Source organism: Coregonus lavaretus (assembly GCF_964263955.1).
Source record: "Coregonus lavaretus genome assembly, chromosome: 9".
Classification (NCBI taxonomy): domain Eukaryota; kingdom Metazoa; phylum Chordata; class Actinopteri; order Salmoniformes; family Salmonidae; genus Coregonus; species Coregonus lavaretus.
Window position 1 is genome coordinate 5,886,297 of NC_139996.1, and position 21,598 is coordinate 5,907,894.

General features: G+C 43.8%; 1 protein-coding gene across 1 annotated transcript in view; it reads left to right on the top strand.

Annotated features, from left to right (window-relative positions):
• Positions 1 to 14,731: 14,731 nt before the first annotated feature.
• The window catches only part of LOC311134837 (cGMP-inhibited 3',5'-cyclic phosphodiesterase 3A-like), a gene marked incomplete at its 5' end in the record, with an annotated part of 173,133 nt that continues 166,266 nt past the window's right edge, over positions 14,732 to 21,598 (top strand). Inside the window, 4 exons of the mRNA XM_084168616.1 lie at positions 14,732 to 14,744; positions 15,479 to 15,828; positions 15,997 to 16,222; positions 19,662 to 19,837. Of these exons, the coding sequence (XP_084024742.1) occupies positions 14,732 to 14,744; positions 15,479 to 15,828; positions 15,997 to 16,222; positions 19,662 to 19,837 (765 nt within the window). The remainder of the gene's footprint in view (positions 14,745 to 15,478; positions 15,829 to 15,996; positions 16,223 to 19,661; positions 19,838 to 21,598) is intronic.

Genomic DNA, 21,598 nt, shown 5'->3' on the forward strand with positions numbered 1-21,598 from the left:
AAAACTAAAATGTGCATCCCCTCCCCAGTCCCACTCAAAGGTAGCCTGGCTGACACGACCAGAGAGGAAAAGGAGAAGCCAGAGGGATGACTGGGCCCAAAATCTGTCTTCTCCAGCAGGTGGTGTTTTAAAATAATTTTTTTAGCTCATCAATCGACAAGTTTTTGTATGGAGGTCAATCACAGCGTCGAATTTGGTTAACAAAAAAATTTAATCGCTTATTTGCTCGAATAGAAGTTTGGTAACGATTAGGTTGTTCTGAGTGTACTGATTAAAGGAGGACACGTGACATCACGGCAACTTTTAGAAAAAACACTAGTTGTGCCTATTGTTCACACGTATCTGCCCACTCATTGGCTAGAATGGTCTCACCTGATCTTGCCTCCTCCCCGACTGCCTTCCATGTTTTAAGACATTTATTTTCATTGTTAGAGCTCTGACATACTGGTCTGGACAGGAGGCCTTTGTAATTGCAGTATTCGCTCAGAAATTGAGCTGAAACAATGATTGCTTCTCAACAACAACAAAAAAAGGACTTTGAGGTAAGTGTTCGCCAGACTAACTCATAGGTCCCACTCACCCAAGCAGGCACATTAAAACAAGGAGCACTGATAAAGCATTAGAATGGCAGAGTATTTCAACCACACCACCTCTAACAAATTGGAACTGAAAGAATATGACTGTTCTTTATAAAAAGCCAGTTGCTCCCTGACAAAACAAGCGCACACCCTGCTGAAGCTTACAGCACCTGGTATTCCCAGGGAGTCTGCCAGCCAAGTACTAATCGGGCCCAACCCTGTTTACCAGCCGAGGCGGATGAGATCGGGTTTATTCAGGCTGGTATGGCCGTAAGCAAAGGAGTAATTGTCGGTACACAATATAAAGTTGATGAGCCTCTGGAATAGACCTCTGCCAGCTCCTCTGTCTTTCAATATTGGCATTACAGAAATATGTATACAGAGATTGACAGCTTCTAGTGTAAAAAAAAAAAAAGGCAGACGAACGTGACCGACAGCAGCACACTTATCAGCACCAGTTTTGCGGACAGCACTCATATCACACCGGAATGTTATTTATTTTGTTCACATTATAATAATAATAAGCCATTTAGCAGACGCTTTTATCCAAAGCGATTTACAGTCATGCGTGCATAATTTTTTTTTGTGTATGGGTGGTCCCGGGGATCGAACCCACTACCTTGGCGTTACAACCGCCGTGCTCTACCAGCTGAGCTACAGAGGACCACGTTATCAGGGCAGGGAAGCACATACAAGCTGCTTTTGAGTAAAATAACAATACAACATGATATTATTGATGTTAATACATATAAGACAGTTGCTTCCTGATTAAATAGTACAGAAGTATACTCTACTGGACAAAAAGCTTACAGTACCTGGTATTCCCAGCAGTGGCGTACTGCAGTTTCGCAAAGTCTGAGCAAGGGCCAGAAATATACACTGCTCAAAAAAATAAAGGGAACACTAACATAACACATCCTAGATCTGAATGAATGAAATAATCTTATTAAATACTTTTTTCTTTACATAGTTGAATGTGCTGACAACAAAATCACACACAAATTATCAATGGAAATAAAATGTATCAACCCATGGAGGTCTGGATTTGGAGTCACCCTCAAAATTAAAGTGGAAAACCACACTACAGGCTGATCCAACTTTGATGTAATGTCCTTAAAACAAGTCAAAATGAGGCTCAGTAGTATGTGTGTGGCCTCCACGTGCCTGTATGACCTCCCTACAACGCCTGGCCATGCTCCTGATGAGGTGGCCGATGGTCTCCTGAGGGATCTCCTCCCAGACCTGGACTAAAGCATCTGCCAACTCCTGGACAGTCTGGTGCAACGTGGCGTTGGTGGATGGAGTGAGACATGATGTCCCAGATGTGCTCAATTGGATTCAGGTCTGGGGAACGGGCAGGCCAGTCCATAGCATCAATGCCTTCCTCTTGCAGGAACTGCTGACACACTCCAGCCACATGAAGTCTAGCATTGTCTTACATTAGGAGGAACCCAGGGCCAACCGCACCAGCATATGGTCTCACAAGGGGTCTGAAGATCTCATCTCGGTACCTAATGGCAGTCAGGCGACCTCTGGCGAGCACATGGAGGGCTGTGCGGTCCCCCAAAGAAATGCCACCCCACACCATGACTGACCCACCGCCAAACCGGTCATGCTGGAGGATGTTGCAGGCAGCAGAACGTTCTCCACGGCGTCTCCAGACTCTGTCACGTCTGTCACATGTGCTCAGTGTGACCCTGCTTTCACCTGTGAAGAGCACAAGGAGCCAGTGGCGAATTTGCCAATCTTGGTGTTCTCTGGCAAATGCCAAACGTCCTGCACGGTGTTGGGCTGTAAGCACAACCCCCACCTGTGGACGTCGGGCCCTCATACCACCCTCATGGAGTCTGTTTCTGACCGTTTGAGCAGACACATGCACATTTGTGGCCTGCTGGAGGTCATTTTGCAGGGCTCTGGCAGTGCTCCTCCTGCTCCTCCTTGCACAAAGGCGGAGGGAGCAGTCTTGCTGCTGGGTTGTTGCCATCCTACAGCCTCCTCCACGTCTCCTGATGTACTGGCCTGTCTCCTGGTAGCGCCTCCATGCTCTGGACACTACGCTGACAGACACAGCAAACCTTCTTGCCACAGCTCGCATTGATGTGCCATCCTGGATGAGCTGCACTACCTGAGCCACTTGTGTGGGTTGTAGACTCCGTCTCATGCTACCACTAGAGTGAAAGCACCGCCAGCATTCAAAAGTGACCAAAACATCAGCCAGGAAGCATAGGAACTGAGAAGTGGTCTGTGGTCACCACCTGCAAAACCAGTCCTTTATTGGGGGTGTCTTGCTAATTGCCTATAATTTTCACCTGTTGTCTATTCCATTTGCACAACAGCATGTGAAATTTATCGTCAATCAGTGTTGCTTCCTAAGTGGACAGTTTGATTTCACAGAAGTGTGATTGACTTGGAGTTACATTGTGTTGTTTAAGTGTTCCCTTTATTTTTTTGAGCAGTGTATTTAGCTAACAGCTAACTTCCTACAATCTATACAATTTGCAATGCCGCAGAGAACATTTTTCATTTTTAAAGCTAATTTCCTGCTATTCTACACATTTTGCTATGAGGCTGAGAGAACATTTTGCAGTTTTACAGCTAATTTTCTGTCATTCTAAAAATGTTTGGTATGGCTTTAGTCTGCCTAAACTGAGAATTCTCAACTCCACGATTATGTACATCACATTAATGGAGTGGAGTGGCGATGAGTGTGCGGACTGTATCTCTGACTACATCGAGTCGCTGTCAGTCGATACGTTAAAAAATGTAAATTATTTAACCCTTACCATGTAACTATGTTTGTCCTCTGTAGCTGCGTGCCTTTGTTTGCTGAAATCCTTACTCTTTTATAAACCGTTCATCAAATACAACCACCGACTGTTTCTGTTGCTCTAAGATGGCAACTCAGCGTGAATGCCAATAGAGCTCGCCAGCTTGTAGTCCTAAAACACAGAAATGAGCTACAGCTACCTATGGGGGAAATGAATGGGGTTTTGGGATAAACGTTAAATTCTGAGGCTTAGGAGATCAATATAAGTTTTGTTCTATGAGAGATAATATCAGTCAGTTAACATGACCTTTATGAATTATGAAGCCTTTGTGCTTTTTCTGATTTACATACATTCTTCGAAATTCACAAAAAAGTGACTTTAGCTGAAATGTATAAGATCTCCTAAGCCTGTTTACCGCAGATCTTATTTTTAGCGTTTATCCCCCAAAAACATACATTTCCCGATAGGCTTTGGCCAACGAGTGCCTGCAAAAAGATAGCATTACTATTACTGCTCTATATAGGCTCTATGCACGCATCACTTCCGCCTTGGCGTAAGGATGCTTGGGCATGTCCGGTTACCGGAAAAAAACATTAGACAGTGACAGTAGACCGTTATGATGGCAGAGATGAAGTTTACAAGGTGTTTGCTGGAGTTGCCTAAAGTATCTGTTAATGATATACGGACGGTCGTCCGGACATCCAGTACGACACCACGTAGCAAACTGGATAAAGGCTTCACATTTTTACGTTTCTTATTTTCTTTGCAACTTTGAAGGTAATATGCTAACGCTAGCTAGCCTGAGCTAGAAGCCTTGCTTTGGTGTTTTAAGTCATGACTCCGTCCCGCTTCATGTTAATCATGCTTTAAATAAAGTTTAATCATGTGTATATACACCTCTCACTTCATGTGTTTGTACTTTTATGAAAGTGTCAGGTAAAAACAGGGCTAGAAATGAGATCTCTGTGAGAGCCCACTGCTACCGCTCAATGAAGAACCTAAACCCACCACACCAGCTGAGAGTAGGACTAGATTAAGTGACACGTTCAAAGTTCTGTTGAACTTGTTCAAGGTTCCGTTCAACACATGTTTTACTCGTTTTAATGTTACCACAGCTTTGGTTGCCATTGCTAAGAGAACACTTTAGAACTTTAGTGGTTTCCACGGTAGCTGAACAGTGGTAGCCTAATACAGACCAGGGTAGCTGAGTGGGAATTGCCATGCTTTGTTGTTGTGTCTGTTGTAAAAAAATTGGAGTTTGGTTTGAAATGTAAAAAATAATGAGATTACTACTTTTTCCTGACTTGATGACTGCAATGACAGTAACATATTCCACTCAGCTATTCTTCAAACTGCTGATGTTCTACTCAAAACTCATCTTTACTTCATTCTTTATAAACATATGGCCCAACTTCCTTGCTTTTGTACTTGATGTTTCTACTTTTCAAGAGGAATTAGGAGCAAAACCTTCCCTCTACTGTTGTTATTGGTACTAGGCTACAATGTTGCACCACTCACCTACTGCTCTGCCAATACTGTTTGAAGGTAGGTAAATGGCACAAGACAATAGGTAAGTGGTGGGAGACAGTATAGCCAAGTGGTGCAAGACAGTAGGAAAGTGATGCAGAAAGCACAAAAGTGACACGAGACAGTAGATAAGTTGCTTCCACCAGTAAAAAGTAGAAAGAACAAGTTTAGCTCCTCCTCCTGCTGCTGTAGACCCTCGTCTTTCAAAACCCCATTAAATTATGCTTCTGTGTATTTCAGATGACATTGCGTGATTCACAGCCAGTTGTGCTGCTGTTAAAAGCTACTGTTCCCGTGTGGTTGGGTGTGGAATATGCAATCATTTGGTTGCATTACTATATCAGACCGCCCATTACTCTGAATGTGGCATGTCTGTCGTCCCTCCTGTACTTTCGTGCACTGAAAACAGAGCAGAAGTGGCATAAACCACGAACAATGGTTTGTATCATTTCAATACCAGACAGTTGTGTCGCATGCATACTAGCATCTCTCCTAATACCGTCTCATAAATAAACAGGGAGTGAAGCCAGGACCTGTGGATGCCATGGTCCTCTGTAGCTCAGCTGGTAGAGCACGGCGCTTGTAACGCCAAGGTAGTGGGTTCGATCCCCGGGACCACCCGTACACAAAAAAATGTATGCACGCATGACTGTAAGTCGCTATTGGATAAAAGCGTCTGCTAAATGGCATTATATATATTATATATGGTTGTAGTGAAGCCCAAACCAGATGCTACTCCGGCAAGCGGAATTAGGTATGCAGAGTCCAATTAAATAGGCAGACTACAATGTGTTGCGAAATAAATGTTATTAATCGCTGTTAGATTCTGGTGTATTTCCTAGTGAACCCTTTACTTTTCCTGATATTGTTATTCCAGATCTACACTTTACAAGGGCTACAGCGGTGAGCTACCAGACCCATCAACCCTCAACCCACTTCCTGCCTATGCTGACATGGAACCAGACTCTCTTCCCCTTATCTGCAGAATGAACATCACATCTGACAAATCACTCGTGGACTCCATTTTTGGCAAGGTACAAACTGTCAGTATCCTGTCATATCAACACCCACCACCTCCACCTGACAGTGTTATAATAATAAATAATATGCCATTTAGCAGACGCTTTTATCCAAAGCGACTTACAGTCATGTGTGCATAAATATTTTTACGTATGGGTGGTCCCGGGGATCGAACCCACTACCCTGGCGTTACAAGTGCCATGCTCTACCAATTGAGCTACAGAGGACCACGTGTGTTGTCATCCATGAGGATGCACCACTGTTCCCAAAAGTGCCACTGGACGGTTACCATTTATAACCAACAGACTGTTCATACGAGATCATGACGGATCAAGAAAAGCTTCACCTCAGTTCTCTGTCCGTGACTTTGTCACAGTCACACCTGATTGAGGAAGCAACCAGATGCCAAAGTGAAACACCCGAGTGGCATTCACTGAGGAAGGAGAGAGTGACTGCTTCACATTTCCGGGAGGTAAGCCATGTTAGAGGTACAAGCACAGCAGAACAACTGGCAGAAATAATTATCAGAGGGACAAGACAAACACCACTAATGAAAAGGGGGCTGGAAATGGAAGCAGGTGCATTGAAGGACTATGCAGTTCTAAAAAATCTTAATCTGACAAAGTGTGGGCTAGTCGTGCATCCGGACGCACCTTGGCTGGGTGCATCGCCTGATGGGTTGGTATATGACCCACTTGAGCCACCATCATTTGGTCTAGTTGAAATGAAATGCCCAAATGTAGCCAGCTACATAGACTGCAAGTTCCTGAGATTTGACTATGGCCTAGACAAATTGAAGGAAAGCCATTGTATTGTTATTAAGTCCAGGGACAGTTACTCATCACAGGCATGGAATGGTGTGATTTTGTTGTCTGTGCCCACGATGACATTTTTGTGCAGCGCATTTGCCGAGACAGCACTGTATTAAGCTCCCTGAAAGAGAGATGTGATTTGTTTTTCTTTAACACATACATGTCAAAATACCTCTCTATGAAAAGTAACTGAACAGACACATGAATTATTGTACAATCATTTTTGTCAGAACGCTGAGTGTGGATGTGGTGCAGGGAATCAAGCGCAGGCACAAAGGTGTTCGTCAACAGTCTTTAGTAGTCAAAATGAACTCCAAACAGGAGAAATAGCCAACCCAACCGGGAGGCAAGAGCGACTAAACGCACACACACAACAGTGAGTAAAACAAGAAAAGGCGCACGCAGTGCGGACTCTCAATAAACACAGTATGAGAGAAAAACCCCATCAACATGAAAACAGCTGACAAAAACAATCACACATAACACCTGACCCAACATACGAAACTTAAATAGGAAACACAATCAAACACTAACAAGGGACAGGTGTTACAAACAGACAAAACCAAACAAACATGAAACATCGAACAGTGGCAGCTAGTACTCCGGGGACGACGACCGCCGAAGCCTGCCCGAACAAGGAGGAGGGGCAGCCTCGGCCGAAACCGTGACAATTTTAAAATGTATTTTGTCAACTGTCTTATTTACAACATTGTAATATTAAAGGGGCGCTATGCAGTTTTGGTCATTTCTTCGCTTTTTTCTCTATAGAGCTCCCCCTACATATAGATATTTGGCAGCTACTATGTTTACTTGTGTCCGACTCCTCGCTCGGTCAGCCTGCCGTTTCCTCTTTCTCAGTTCCTCCGAGATGATAAGATGATGCAATATATCTTGCTTTGTAAGAACAACTGTAAAATATATTCACCGTTGCATTGCCAGTGTGAGGGGCCTCATCAGTCTTTGCTACACTTCGTGTCTCTTGTCACCCGTATGATCTCGCAGGTGGCTGGGCTCTATCTGCTTCCAAAAGGCCATCAGGTGGGCATGACTCGCAAACCTGTGGGACATACGTGTTACATTTCTATATGTTAAGTGTCCATACACAACATTAAATTGCAAGCATGTTAGCATCCTTATTGACAGTTATACGACATCTTAGAACATGTGGCACTAAGGTCAGAAACTGGACCACGCACACGTCAGTCATTTTGCTTACTGCTCTTCTCAGTATTTTAAAATACAATTAATGCGCCAGTAGATAGCCTAGATAGATACTTTACTCATCCCGAGGGAAATTCAAGGTTTCCAGTAGCTGACAACAACACACATCACACATGCAACATTTAAACAGATAATACTACTAGTCATTGTTGACAGCTCAAATACATAGGCCTATACATTAAACACATTGGACATTTTTTATTTACCTTGTGAAAAACCTTATGTCATCATCAGATCCAGCAAACCGCTCCAAGCAGAACTTGCTGCTGATAGTTATCTCCTCAATTTGATTTCGGAGCCTTGCTATCTCTACACTAAGTTCTTCATTGTGGTCAAGGGACATATCCAGCGCAGCAGGTTCAGTACTGTTGCAGTAGTCATGGTCAGGAGGACAGTCCAATTCCACAGACGGATCATTCATGGTTTCTGCGTTGGGACGCTCGGTCCCTTCCCAAACTCCGGGCCGTGGGGCTGGAAGACTGAAATTGTTGAATTGAATTGAATCGCCAATTTATGTAGGCCTACGTCTCCAAATACTCATTGTCCAATCAAGTCTCACAATCTAAAGCTGTAATGATCTGCAACATTTTATTGGTGTACACATCATTTTTAGATTGTGAGATTTGATTGGACAATGAGTATTTGGAGATGTAGGCCTATGTAATCCAAGGGGCCAGGGTTCTGTTATAGAAGCACAGTTTTGACTGCTCCCACGGTCTTGCTTCTGCCCGGCCCAGAAATACAATTTCCATAGACAGCCACATAGAAAAGTCAGATTAGAAAATTCCTACTAAGACACTTTAGTCAAAACCTTTGTGCACAAAACACAAAACTATTATAAATAATTGTCGGTGAGACCGATTTTGTTTCACCAACAGCCAAAGATTATTAAAATGGTATATTCATCCAACGTCTGCCATGTTTTTGGATGACGTGATGACGTTGTCACTGCTCCCTTGCGTGTCTCTCTCTCGTGCTAGTGCGCGTGTGAAGTTGGGCTTTGTAAACCTAAACCGGATGCAACCTGGATATAGATGGCCCATGAATCCGCATATGCGAATGTCAGTAAATTACGTTGAAAACAACAATCGGACATCTTGGACATAGTCTCTAGTTCTTATTATACATTAGTGACATCATCTGAGATTCAATGGCGGACATGAATAAAGATGGCGGCTCCCATGTACTAAGTTCACCTTACTATACAGTGCTCTCTATTATACAGTGCTCTCCATTCATCTTTTTTTGTATCTGCATTAGCACAGTAAACTTGATCCCAATTATAGCTCCAAGATGGCGGCAAAAAAAACATTTATTGGCACATTGAACCATGTCGCGCTCGGTAGTTTTAAAAACTGTGGGAATTACGGACATCGTGGTTAAATAGTACAAGAGTACACCATGCTGGACAAAAATGCTTCCAGCACCTGGTTTTCCCAGGCAGTCTCCCATCCAAGGACTAACCAGGCATGACCTTGCTTAGTTTCCAAGACCGGGCATATTGAGGCTAGGCTGTAAGACAGTTTCTGTATTGTATATATGATATGTACATATGCCTCCAGCGAAGGAATAAGTATTGGTACACTATATGAAGTTTGACACTCGAGAAAGTGCAGTGAGAAAACATAGAAATAGAATCAATGGGATAAATAGCCATAGTTACTTTGTAATACAGGAAGATGAAGAACAAACCATGCTTTCATTTCAATGGCATATATTTGAATTTTGTGAAAATAGCAGGCCTATGAATAATGACTTCAGGCAAATACATCAAATAACGTTACCAGTACATGACTTTAGTCATTAGAATAGGCGACTGACTTGACCACCACTACAAGTCATCATCGACATTGAGATGAACTACCTCAAACGTAATTCCATCATTGATCCTAATATAGGAACACTAAACCAGTCAATTGAATTGTCCTACTTTTTCTTTACAACGACAGGGGGTGCACCGTTCCTGGAGGTACTGCAATACCAGGTCGATGCGTGGAGTGGACGGAGCAAGCCCCTATTCCATCTCCCTATTCCAAAAATCAATTTAATATATGGTCCCCAGATAGGGGACGTATCAGATATTAAACTGATAAGAACAGATACTACACTTGATCTTAGCCAAAAGGCCGAGAAGCGATACCGCAATGCTTTCGGAAGGAAGGTGCCGTTCTCCGACACGACAAATTCATTGACGGCTACACCAAAATGAGCTCTGTAATCTTTCCACCAAATATCAAAAATGATGGTTTTAAAAATTGGTGGCAGAGATTGGTCAGAGTTGATCAACCTCGGAAATAGACACTTTTAACTGTTACAATGTAACAAATTGGTAGGTTTCATAATCACGTGGACATCCGCCCTCCAATCGGAAACGAGAGAAAGCCTTGTCGAATTAAAACCAGATTAACAGCTAAATTGGAATAATAATCTATCAAATACGGGTGGGATAAGAGTGGTATGGTATATGTGGTAAGAGCTTTCATTGTCTGTGTATATGTCCCCTTCATTTATCCTACGGTTCTGACTTGGTGTACAGGGAGAACACTGTAAGAACGGCCCAGGTTCTGAATTCTGTCGCTGTACATTTCAAAAGTGCTGAACAAATAGTTATATTGACAACCTCCGTCCTAGCTCGCTCATTAATATCTTAATCAAAATTACGGATTGCCTCTTATCCGCTCGTCGTCCCCTTATGCGATAGTTTGTACATCTCAATTGTCAGTAGAAACCACATCTGTTTATCAAGTCAGCCATATCAGCTATGTTTTTTTTTAAAGGCATTAAATGAGGCTGAATGAACTGTTTCGCTGCCAGACAAGGCTCCGCTGATAGCCAGGTGTAGCGGTGGTAAGGTGTTGGGACTCTGCTGTTGGGACAGCTTTATGTAGGCCCTAACAGTTTGTGGGCACCGTTTGTCACCGTTATAGTGCAGTTAATGTATTGTTTAGTGTTGTGTTGGATAAGAGCTAGGTAAATTAGTAATCCGTTTGGAGAAAGGGAATTGTTTTAGATGATTCTTCCTTATGATCCCTGGAGATGAATGTGAAACCAGCCATATGGAAGCAAACTGAAAATCATATCAACATGACAATTAAATCTATCGGGGCCTCTTTCCACAGTGAAATAGGCTATAAATAGCAGTGCTAATATTCAGAATGGCCGAGATTCCGACCCAAGTTAAGCGCTTGTGAACGGAACTCAATTACCTATTTATGCGCTTTTCTCTCTATGCGTATTCTGACCTTGAATTTAAGAATGAGAATAGCATACTATTCACCCCCCTATTCGTTTGAGGTGGAGCTCGAATTAATGAAGCTGTGGCGGTGTGTCTACAGATAAACCATATTCTGACTTTGATTTAATTCCCTAATAATTCCACCGCCGGGAGGAAACCATGATCAAGGTCATGTGAACCTTCCGGTTCCAAGTGGAAAAAGCATTTACTGAATTTTTTTCTAATAGAAATAACACTATTCTCCATGCACTGTAATTTATAACTTGATATGATCTATCGAAAACAGTTAGGTAAATTAATAATCCGTTTGGAGAAGGGGATTGTAAATGTAGATGATTTTTCTTTATGATCCCTGGAGACGAATGTGAAACCAGTCATATGGAAGCAAACTGAAAATCATATCAACATGACAGTGAAATAGCATAGAAATAGCTGTGCGGTTACTGAGATTTCTGATTGTGTGCCCTCATAATTGTCTCCTGAGTGGCGCAGTGGTCTAAGGCACTGCATCGCAGTGCTAACTGTGCCACTAGAGATCCTGGTTCGAATCCAGGCTCTGTCGCAGCCGGCCGTGACCGGGAGACTCATGGGCGGCGCACAATTGGCCCAGCGTCGTCCAGGGTAGGGGAGGGAATGGCCGGCAGGGATGTAGCTCAGTTGATAGAGCATGGCATTTGCAATGCCAGGGTTGTGGGTTCGTTTCCCACGGGGGGCCAGTATATAAAAAAAAAATGTATTCACTAACTGTAAGTCGCTCTGGATAAGAGCGTCTGCTAAATGACTTAAATGTAAATGTAAATGTATAATTTGCGTGGATGAAATTTGGAGACCCAAGCTCTAGGCTTCCGTAGGGCTAAACCTGCCGAGTTGATGTATGCTCTTTAGAATGTTTTGATGATATTCCCAGGCTTTTATTTGACCATTTGTATCATGTTAAATATTAGCCACTATCTGGAGAACCGTCAGTAATACCCACATACATTTATTTTTGCGATAATTTTGGACATGTAGCCTATTTGAATCATTATGGAACTCAGACCATTTACATGTACATTTTACATTTACATTTACATTTACATTTTAGTCATTTAGCAGACGCTCTTATCCAGAGCGACTTACATATATATTTTTTTTTATACTGGCCCCCTGTGGGAATCGAACCCACAACCCTGGCGTTGCAAACGCCATGCTCTATCAACTGAGCTACATCCCTGCCGGCCATTCCCTCCCCTACCCTGGACGACGCTGGGCCAATTGTGCGCCGCCCATGAGTCTCCCGGTCGCGGCCGGCTGCGACAGAGCCTGGATTCGAACCAGGATCTCTAGTGACACAGTTAGTGAGAACCAGGATCTCTAGTGACACAGAGCGACTTACAGTTAGTGAGTGCATACATTTTTTCATACTGGCCCCCCAGGTTTAACCACATGTAGCAGATTAAACCTGGAGCCTGGCGCACCGTTAACGACGACTGGACCGTTGTCAGTTCCATGATAAGTGAGAATGAAGGTAGATTTACAGGATTATTGTTCAACCACTATTGTACAGTTTTTTCCACATTCCAATATTTCATGGATTGAACTTGAATATGACAACTTTCAGGATGAATCAAACCAGTGTATTTTTTATTCATCAATATACAGCATTTCGTGTGTAAAGGCCTCCAATGCAATAGGCCTAATGGTATTTTATGTGCATGACATGAAGTGTGTTGTAGTGACTGTGTAAGCCTAATTGTAAAAGGATGCCACCAAAGTGCCATGTTTGCAAAAGTTTATTATGTGGAGCACACATTTATGCAGCCATGACCTCTCCGTAGGCCGCAATGTGGACTCCCGAGTGGCGCAGTGGTCTAAGGCACTGCATTGCAGTGCTCGCTGTGCCCACTAGAGACCTGATTCGAATCCAGGTTCTGTCGTAGCCGGCCGCGACCGGGAGACCCATGGGGCGGCGCACAATTGGCCCAGCGTCGTCCAGGGTAGGGGGGGGGGGGGAATGGCCGTTAGGGATGTAGCTCAGTTGTTAGAGCATGGTGTTTGCAGCGCCAGGGTTGTGGTTTCGATTCCCACGGGGGGTCAGTATGAAAAATAAAATAAAAAGATAATGTAAGTCGCTCTGGATAAGAGCGTCTGCTAAATTACGTAAAATGTAGACCAAGCTATCATTACAGTCCAGTGCCATGGACATCGTGGAAGTTTGGCCTCTAGTAATTTAGGAGGACGACTTTATGCAGGCCTCCTCACAATGGCCATATCATACAAGGCTCTACAGACTGATTTAAAAAACACATAGGCTTTTTTTTATTGTATACATTATTAGCGTTGATGATGTGCTGTATGTATTGAAGTCAAGTGGTTCAACATTCAAATGCATTTTGATTGACCACATAGTACAGCTTGGCAAGGCGACGGTGGAACTCTGGCGCCACCAAGTGGACAATACCTCAGTTCCCTTGTGGCTGTATTGCTACCAGAGATATTTGATATAAAGTCAAATGTTATGTCAATAATGTTATCTCCAAATTATTTCCCCCACCCGTATTTGATAGATTATTATTCCAATTTAGCTGTTAATCTGGTTTTAATTCGACAAGGCCTTCTCTCGTTTCCGATTGGAGGGCGGATGTCCACGTGACTATGAAACCTACCAATTTGTTACATTGTAACAGTTAAAAGTGTCTATTTCCGAGGTTGATCAACTCCCAATCTCTGCCACCAATTTTTAAAACCATCATTTTTTATATTTGGTGGAAAGATTACAGAGCTCATTTTGGTGTAGCCGTCAATGAATTTGTCGTGTCGGAGAACGGCACCTTCTTTCCGAAAGCATTGCGGTATCGCTTCTCGGCCTTTTGGCTAAGATCAAGTGTAGTATCTGTTCTTATCAGTTTAATATCTGATACGTCCCCTATCTGGGGACCATATATTAAATTGATTTTTGGAATAGGGAGATGGAATAGGGGCTTGCTCCGTCCACTCCACGCATCGACCTGGTATTGCAGTACCTCCAGGAACGGTGCACCCCCTGTCGTTGTAAAGAAAAAGTAGGACAATTCAATTGACTGGGTTAGTGTTCCTATATTAGCATAAATGATGGGATTACGTTTGAGGTAGTTCATCTCAATGTCGATGATGACTTGCTAGTGGTGGTCGAGTCAGTCGCCTATTCTAATGACTAAAGTCATGTACTGGTAACGTTATTTGATGTATTTGACTGAAGTCATTATTCGATAGGCCTGCTATTTTCACAAAATTCAAATATATGCCATTGAAATTAAAGCATGGTTTGTTCTTCATCTTCCTGTGTTACAAAGTAACTATGGCTATTTATCCCATTGATTCTATTTCTATGATTTCTCACTGCACTTTTTCGAGTGTCAAACTTCATATAGTGTACCAAGAGTTATTCCTTCGCTGGAGGAATATGTACATATCATATATACAATACAGTAACTGTCTTACAGCCTAGCCTCAATATGCCCGGTCTTGGAAACTAAGCAAGGTCAGGCCTGGTTAGTCCTTGGATGGGAGACTGCCTGGGAATACCAAGTGCTGTAATTATTTTTGTCCAGCATGGTGTACTCTTGTACTATTTAATCAGGGAGCAACTATTATCAGTTGCTGCGTTTGATTAGAGAGGCGATCGGAGGCCGGAGGGCAGAGAATTTGTGCTTTATTTTTATTGAAATGTGTTGTTCTGTTGCACTATTGTTTTTTCTGTCCCGGGTTAGGTGGTGGTTTGGTGGTGGACTACAGCCCTTTGGGCTCTTTCCTTTGCTTTATTTATTTCTTGCTTTTCTTTGTGTTAGCTTGCTGTTGTTGTTGTGTGTTTAGTTTTTACTTTACTCAACAACAAAAAAACACATTCTTATATGTTTGTGTTCTTTGTGTTTCCCCATCCTCCTGTATCCCTAGTTTCCCCTTAGTTTTCCCCCCTTGTTTTTTATTGTCTTGTGTAGTGTTTTCTAGTTGGGGTGGCTTGCTGGCTAGCCGGTCTGTTAGCTTGTTAGCTTGACTGGCCTGCTGGTGAGGCTGGCTAGCCTCCTCGCCCCTCAGTCTTGGCTTGTTAGTGAATATTTGTTTGTTTTCCTGTGTCCCCCCCATCCATATTGTTTCCCCAGTTCTTTACCCCATTTAAAATTCCCTCTTGTTTGTTCTTGTCCGCTGGGAGGTTTTAGTCTTCCGGCCTGCTAGCTTGTTAGCTTAGCCTGACCTGCTAGTACGGCCTGCTAGCCTCCTAGCCCTTTGTTAATTGTTTTGTTTGGTGTGTCTTTTTTATTTTATTTTCCCTCGTGTCCTTTCGTGTCCTTTCCACCATAGTCCTCGGAGAGAACAGGGGCCATGTTCACTACCAGGACCAGCCAAAGCTATGCCGTAAGTGTGGTGAACATGGCCACCTAGCAGACGCCTGTGACAAGGTGGTCTGTATGAAGTGCCGGGAGGTGGGCCACCGCTACGAGGATTGCACGAACGGAAGGTCGTGCAACCTCTGTGGCGAGCGGTCCCATCTCATCTGCAGCTGCCCCTCCTCCTGGGCCAACAAGGTAAGGGCTGGCAGGATGGAGGCGGTGGCCGCGGACCGGGCTTCCGAGCGCCAGGTGGAGGAAGTGGCAGTTGCCATGGAGGCAGTAGCGGAGGAGGTGGTGGCGGTAGTGGAGGAGGTGGTGGCGGTAGTGGAGGAGGTGGTGGCGGTAGTGGAGGAGGTGGTGGCAGTAGCGGAGGAGGTGGTGGCGGTAGTGGAGGAGGTGGTATAAGAAGTGGAGGGCGCGGAAGGCGCGGTGGTGGAAGAAGTGGGAGGGGAGGAAAAAACCCTCCCCACCCCAACCCCCCTGCCCCAGACTGAGGTGACCCCTGAAGGAGAAAGGGCCGAGAAAGACGGCTCTGGAGAGATGGCGAGTGAGAGCTCCCCAAGTGGGTCAGACAGCATGATGACAGTGTCAGAAACGACAGTGTCAAGTGAGGAAGGTACAGGAGAGGGGGGAGAGACCCTGGACGAACACCTTCCCCAACGGAAGAGAAACGCAGAGGAGCTCTCCGACCCCGAACAGGGCGAGGAAAAGAAAGGTAAATTGGAGTGGGTGAGCTCCCAGGGGGAGGAGGAATCCACGGTCTTCCCATCCAACTCTCCAAACCAGGACTCGTTTTTAAACCCAGTTTTAACCTCCTCTCCCTACCGCCCCCCCCCCCTTACCCCGTAGGGAGAGAGAGAAAGGACCTGAAAAATAACCCCTTTTAAACTGTTTTAATGCCTTCTTTCCTTTTAGCACTGTTTTTACTCACCTCTTTCATGGCTTTTAACATCACCACCATTAACGTTAGGAGTGTAAAAACAGAAGTAAGAGCACAGTCGGTTTTATCCTTTTTAGAAAGTGTTAATTCAGATGTGTTTTTATTGCAGGAGTGTGGTCTACCCTTTTTATCCTCTTACAGCAAATGGGAGGAGAAGTGGCAGCACGGGCCCTCCATTTGGAGCGGATCCAATTTTAACAAAAACGATGGTGTTGCCATTTTATTCAAGACCCCACAGGTGGTGTTGAGGGGGAGCACAGTGGTGGTTGGAGGGCGTGCTCTTTTAGCCAACTGCACCTTTATGGGGAGGGATTTTAACGTACTAAATGTATATGGTTTTAATAACAAACATGACCGGTGCACACTATTAGAAGACCTGCAGTCCCACATGCTGGGGAGGGATCCTCTAGTGGTGGGTGGGGATTTTAACTGTGTTTTAAGCAGAGCAGATAGGAGAGGAGCGGGAGAGGATTTTAAGGTAGATAGGTCAAGTGTTTTATTGCAAGGGTTGTGCAGGGATTTTAAACTAACTGACTGTTTTAAAACCTTGCATCCAAGAGAGGAGGGCTTCACCTGGACCAGTGGTGACGGCACCAGAGCCTCTCGCATCGACTACAGTGAGGGAAAAAAGTATTTGATCCCCTGCTGATTTTGTACGTTTGCCCACTGACAAAGACATGATCAGTCTATTATTTTAATGGTAGGTTTATTTGAACAGTGAGAGACAGAATAACAACAAAAAAATCAAGAAAAACGCATGTCAAAAATGTTATAAATTGATTTACATTTTAATGAGGGAAATAAGTATTTGACCCCTCTGCAAAACATGACTTAGTACTTGGTGGCAAAACCCTTGTTGGCAATCACAGAGGTCAGACGTTTCTTGTAGTTGGGCACCAGGTTTGCACACATCTCAGGAGGGATTTTGTTCCACTCCTCTTTGCAGATCTTCTCCAAGTGCTGATGTTTGGCAACTCGAACCTTCAGCTCCTTCCACAGATTTTCTATGGGATTAAGGTCTGGAGACTGGCTAGGCCACTCCAGGACCTTAATGTGCTTCTTCTTGAGCCACTCCTTTGTTGCCTTGGCCGTGTGTTTTGGGTCATTGTCATGCTGGAATACCCATCCACAACCCATTTTCAATGCCCTGGCTGAGGGAAGGAGGTTCTCACCCAAGATTTGACGGTACATGGCCCCGTCCATCGTCCCTTTGATGCAGTGAAGTTGTCCTGTCCCCTTAGCAGAAAAACACCCCCAAAGCATAATGTTTCCACCTCCATGTTTGACGGTGGGGATGGTGTTCTTGGGGTCATAGGCAGCATTCCTCCTTCTCCAAACACGGTGAGTTGAGTTGATGCCAAAGAGCTTGATTTTGGTCTCATCTGACCACAACACTTTCACCCAGTTCTCCTCTGAATCATTCAGATGTTAATTGGCAAACTTCAGACGGCCCTGTATATGTGCTTTCTTGAGCAGGGGGACCTTGCGGGCGCTGCAGGATTTCAGTCCTTCACGGCGTAGTGTGTTACCAATTGTTTTCTTGGTGACTATGGTCCCAGCTGCCTTGAGATCATTGACAAGATCATCATGTGTAGTTCTGGGCTGATTCCTCACCGTTCTCATGATCATTGCAACTCCACGAGGTGAGATCTTGCATGGAGCCGCAGGCTGAGGGAGATTGACAGTTATTTTGTGTTTCTTCCATTTGCGAATAATCGCACCAACTGTTGTCACCTTCTCACCAAGCTGCTTGGCGATGGTCTTGTAGCCCATTCCAGCCTTGTGTAGGTCTACAATCTTGTCCCTGACATCCTTGGAGAACTCTTTGGTTTTGGCCATGGTGGAGAGTTCGGAATCTGATTGATTGATTGCTTCTGCGGACAGGTGTCTTTTATACAGATAACAAGCTGAGATTAGGAGCACTCCCTTTAAGAATGTGCTCCTAATCTCAGCTCGTTACCTGTATAAAAGACACCTGGGAGCCAGAAATCTTTCTGATTGAGAGGGGGTCAAATACTTATTTCCCTCATTAAAATGCAACTCAATTTATAACATTTTTGACATGCGTTTTTCTGGATTTTTGTTTTGTTTTTCTGTCTCTCACTGTTCAAATAAACCTACCATTAAAATTATAGACTGATCATTTCTTTGTCAGTGAGCAAACGTACAAAATCAGCAGGGGATCAAATACTTTTTTCCCTCACTGTATCTGTTTACCCGTGACTGCCTGCCAACTGATGCTAGAATAACCCCTGCTTGCTTCTCAGATCACGTAATGCTGACGTGCACCCTTTCACTAACTTCGGGTGTGACTGTAGGAAGAGGGCCCTGGAAACTGAACTGCTCCCTTTTAGAAGATGATAGAGTAGTTAGTCAGTACAGGGAGCAGTTCAGCCAGTGGCAGACGCTACAGGACTTCTTTGATACACGAGCACAGTGGTGGGAAATGGTGAAGGGTAAGACGAGGACCTTCTTTAGAGAGATAGGAAAGGGAAAAAGTAAAGAAAAAAATGTTGGGACTGCAGAGGCGACTGGAAAGGTATTTTAATCTAGTTCAACAGGGCTTTGATTTTAACCAGGAAATTAAAGAAGTAAAGAAAGAAATTGCATTTTTAGCAGAACAGAAGAGCAAAGGGGGTTATTTTAAGAAGGAAATAAAGGGAATTAGAAGAGGGGGAGAAGTGCACTAGGTACTTTTTTAAAGAAGATAGTTCGCGAGGGTAGGTTAATGACAGGGTTGAAAAATAAAGACGGGGTTTTAAAAACAGACACAGAGGAAATAAAATAAGTAGTTGAGGATTTTTATGGGGAACTGTTTGGGGAAAAAGACGTGTGTGAGGAAATCATGGGGGACGTTTTAACATACATTGACAGGACTTTACCCAACACGGACGACCTAACCAAAGACCTAACAATGACAGAACTCGACAAAGGACTGAGACATTTTAAGAGAGGTAAATCACCGGGGGAGGACGGCCTCCCCTTGGAGTTTTATCTGACCTTTTGGGATGTTTTAGCAGACGAACTTCTGACTGTTTTTACCGACTTCGAACAACTCGACAGACTACCTGACAGTTTTAGAGTAGGAATCGTGACCCTTTTACATAAAAAAATGAAAAGACTGACCTGAAAAACTGGAGACCGATTACCCTTTCAAACTTTGATTGTAAACTTTTTACTAAGGTTTTAACACTCAGAATGTCTTCTGTTTTAGGGGAGGTGATCCACCCGGACCAAGCCTGTGCCATTCCGGGAAGGAAGACCATGGACAGCCTAGTACTGATCAGAGATGCCATCTATTATGCGAGAGACAGAAACATGCGGCTTATAGTCCTACATTTAGATTTTGAGAAAGCTTTTGATCGGGTCTCACACCAGTACCTCTTCAAGGTACTGCTAAAATTGGGGTTCCCTGAAAGGTTTCTAGCTTGGGTGGGATTGCTGTATGGGGACATCACCAGCAAAATCCTTGTAAATGGGCATTTGTCAAGAGCAGTGGGAGTACACTGCGGCGTCCGTCAGGGATGTCCATTATCTCCCCTCCTGTTTGTGGCTTGCATCGAACCACTGGCACAGGTCTTGAGAAGGGACCAACGGATCAGTGGGGTGGGTATCCCGGGGAGATGACCACCAAGTGCGTTTTTTTACATGGACGACATCAACATTTTATGCACAGACCTTTTATCTGTCGACAGGACCCTGGACAGGACTGACTGGTACGGACGAGCCTCTGGGGCGAGACTGAACAGAAACAAGACAGAGGCCCAATTCTTCGGACCGTGGGCAGACTCAGACTTGACTTTTATGCACGATTGTTTTATTGTTTTAAATAAACAACTTGTACCTTTTAACAAATGTAATTGTAATATATAAATGCTGGTTTTTATGCTTTTTATGCCGTTTTTATGTGTAAAAATGAGTTTAAAATATATGAGCTGTTTTTAAAGGAAATGAATCAATAAAAAATATCAGTTCCACAAAAAAATTAAAAATAAAATAATCTGTTCTTATCAGTTTCACATCTGATAAGTCCCCTATCTGGGGACCATATATTACATCGATTTTTGGAATAGGGAGATGGAATAGGGGCTTGCTCCGTCCACTCCACGCATCGACCTGGTATTGCAGTACCTCCAGGAACTGTGCACCCCCTGTCATTGTAAAGAAGAAGTACGTAAAGTCAATAGACCGGGTTAGTGTTCTTATATTAGGATCATGATGGAATTACATTTTTATTTATTTTTATTTTATTTCACCTTTATTTAACCAGGTAAGCCAGTTGAGAACAATTTCTCATTTACAACTGCGACCTGGCCAAGATAAAGCAAAGCAGTGCAATAAAAACAACACAGAGTTACATATGGGGTAAAAAACATAGTCAAAAATACAACAGAAAATATATATACAGTGTGTGCAAATGTAGCAAGTTATGGAGGTAAGGCAATAAATAGGCTATAGTGCAAAATAATTACAATAGTATTAACACTGGAATGCTAGATGTGCAAGAGATTATGTGCAAATAGAGACACTGGGGTGCAAAAGAGCAAAATAAATAACAATATAGGGATGAGGTAGTTGGGCGGGCTAATTTCAGATGGGCTGTGTACAGGGGCTGTGATCGGTAAGGTGCTCTGACAACTGATGCTTAAAGTTATTGAGGGAGATAAGAGTCTCCAGCTTCAGAGATTTTTGCAATTCGTTCCAGTCATTGGCAGCAGAGAACTGGAAGGAATGGCGGCCAAAGGAGGTGTTGGCTTTGGGAATGACCAGTGAGATATACCTGCTGGAGCGCAGACTACGGGTGGGTGCTGCTATGGTGACCAATGAGCTAAGATAAGGCGGGGATTTGCCTAGCAGTGATTTATAGATGGCCTGGAGCCAGTGGGTTTGACGACGAACATGTAGTGAGGACCAGCCAACAAGAGCGTACAGGTCACAGTGGTGGGTAGTGTATGGGGCTTTGGAGACAAAACGGATGGCACTGTGATAGACTACATCCAATTTGCTGAGTAGAGTGTTGGAGGCTATTTTGTAAATGACATCGCCGAAGTCAAGGATCGGTAGGATAGTCAGTTTTACGAGGGCATGTTTGGCAGCATGAGTGAAGGAGGCTTTGTTGCGAAATAGGAAGCCGATTCTAGATTTAACTTT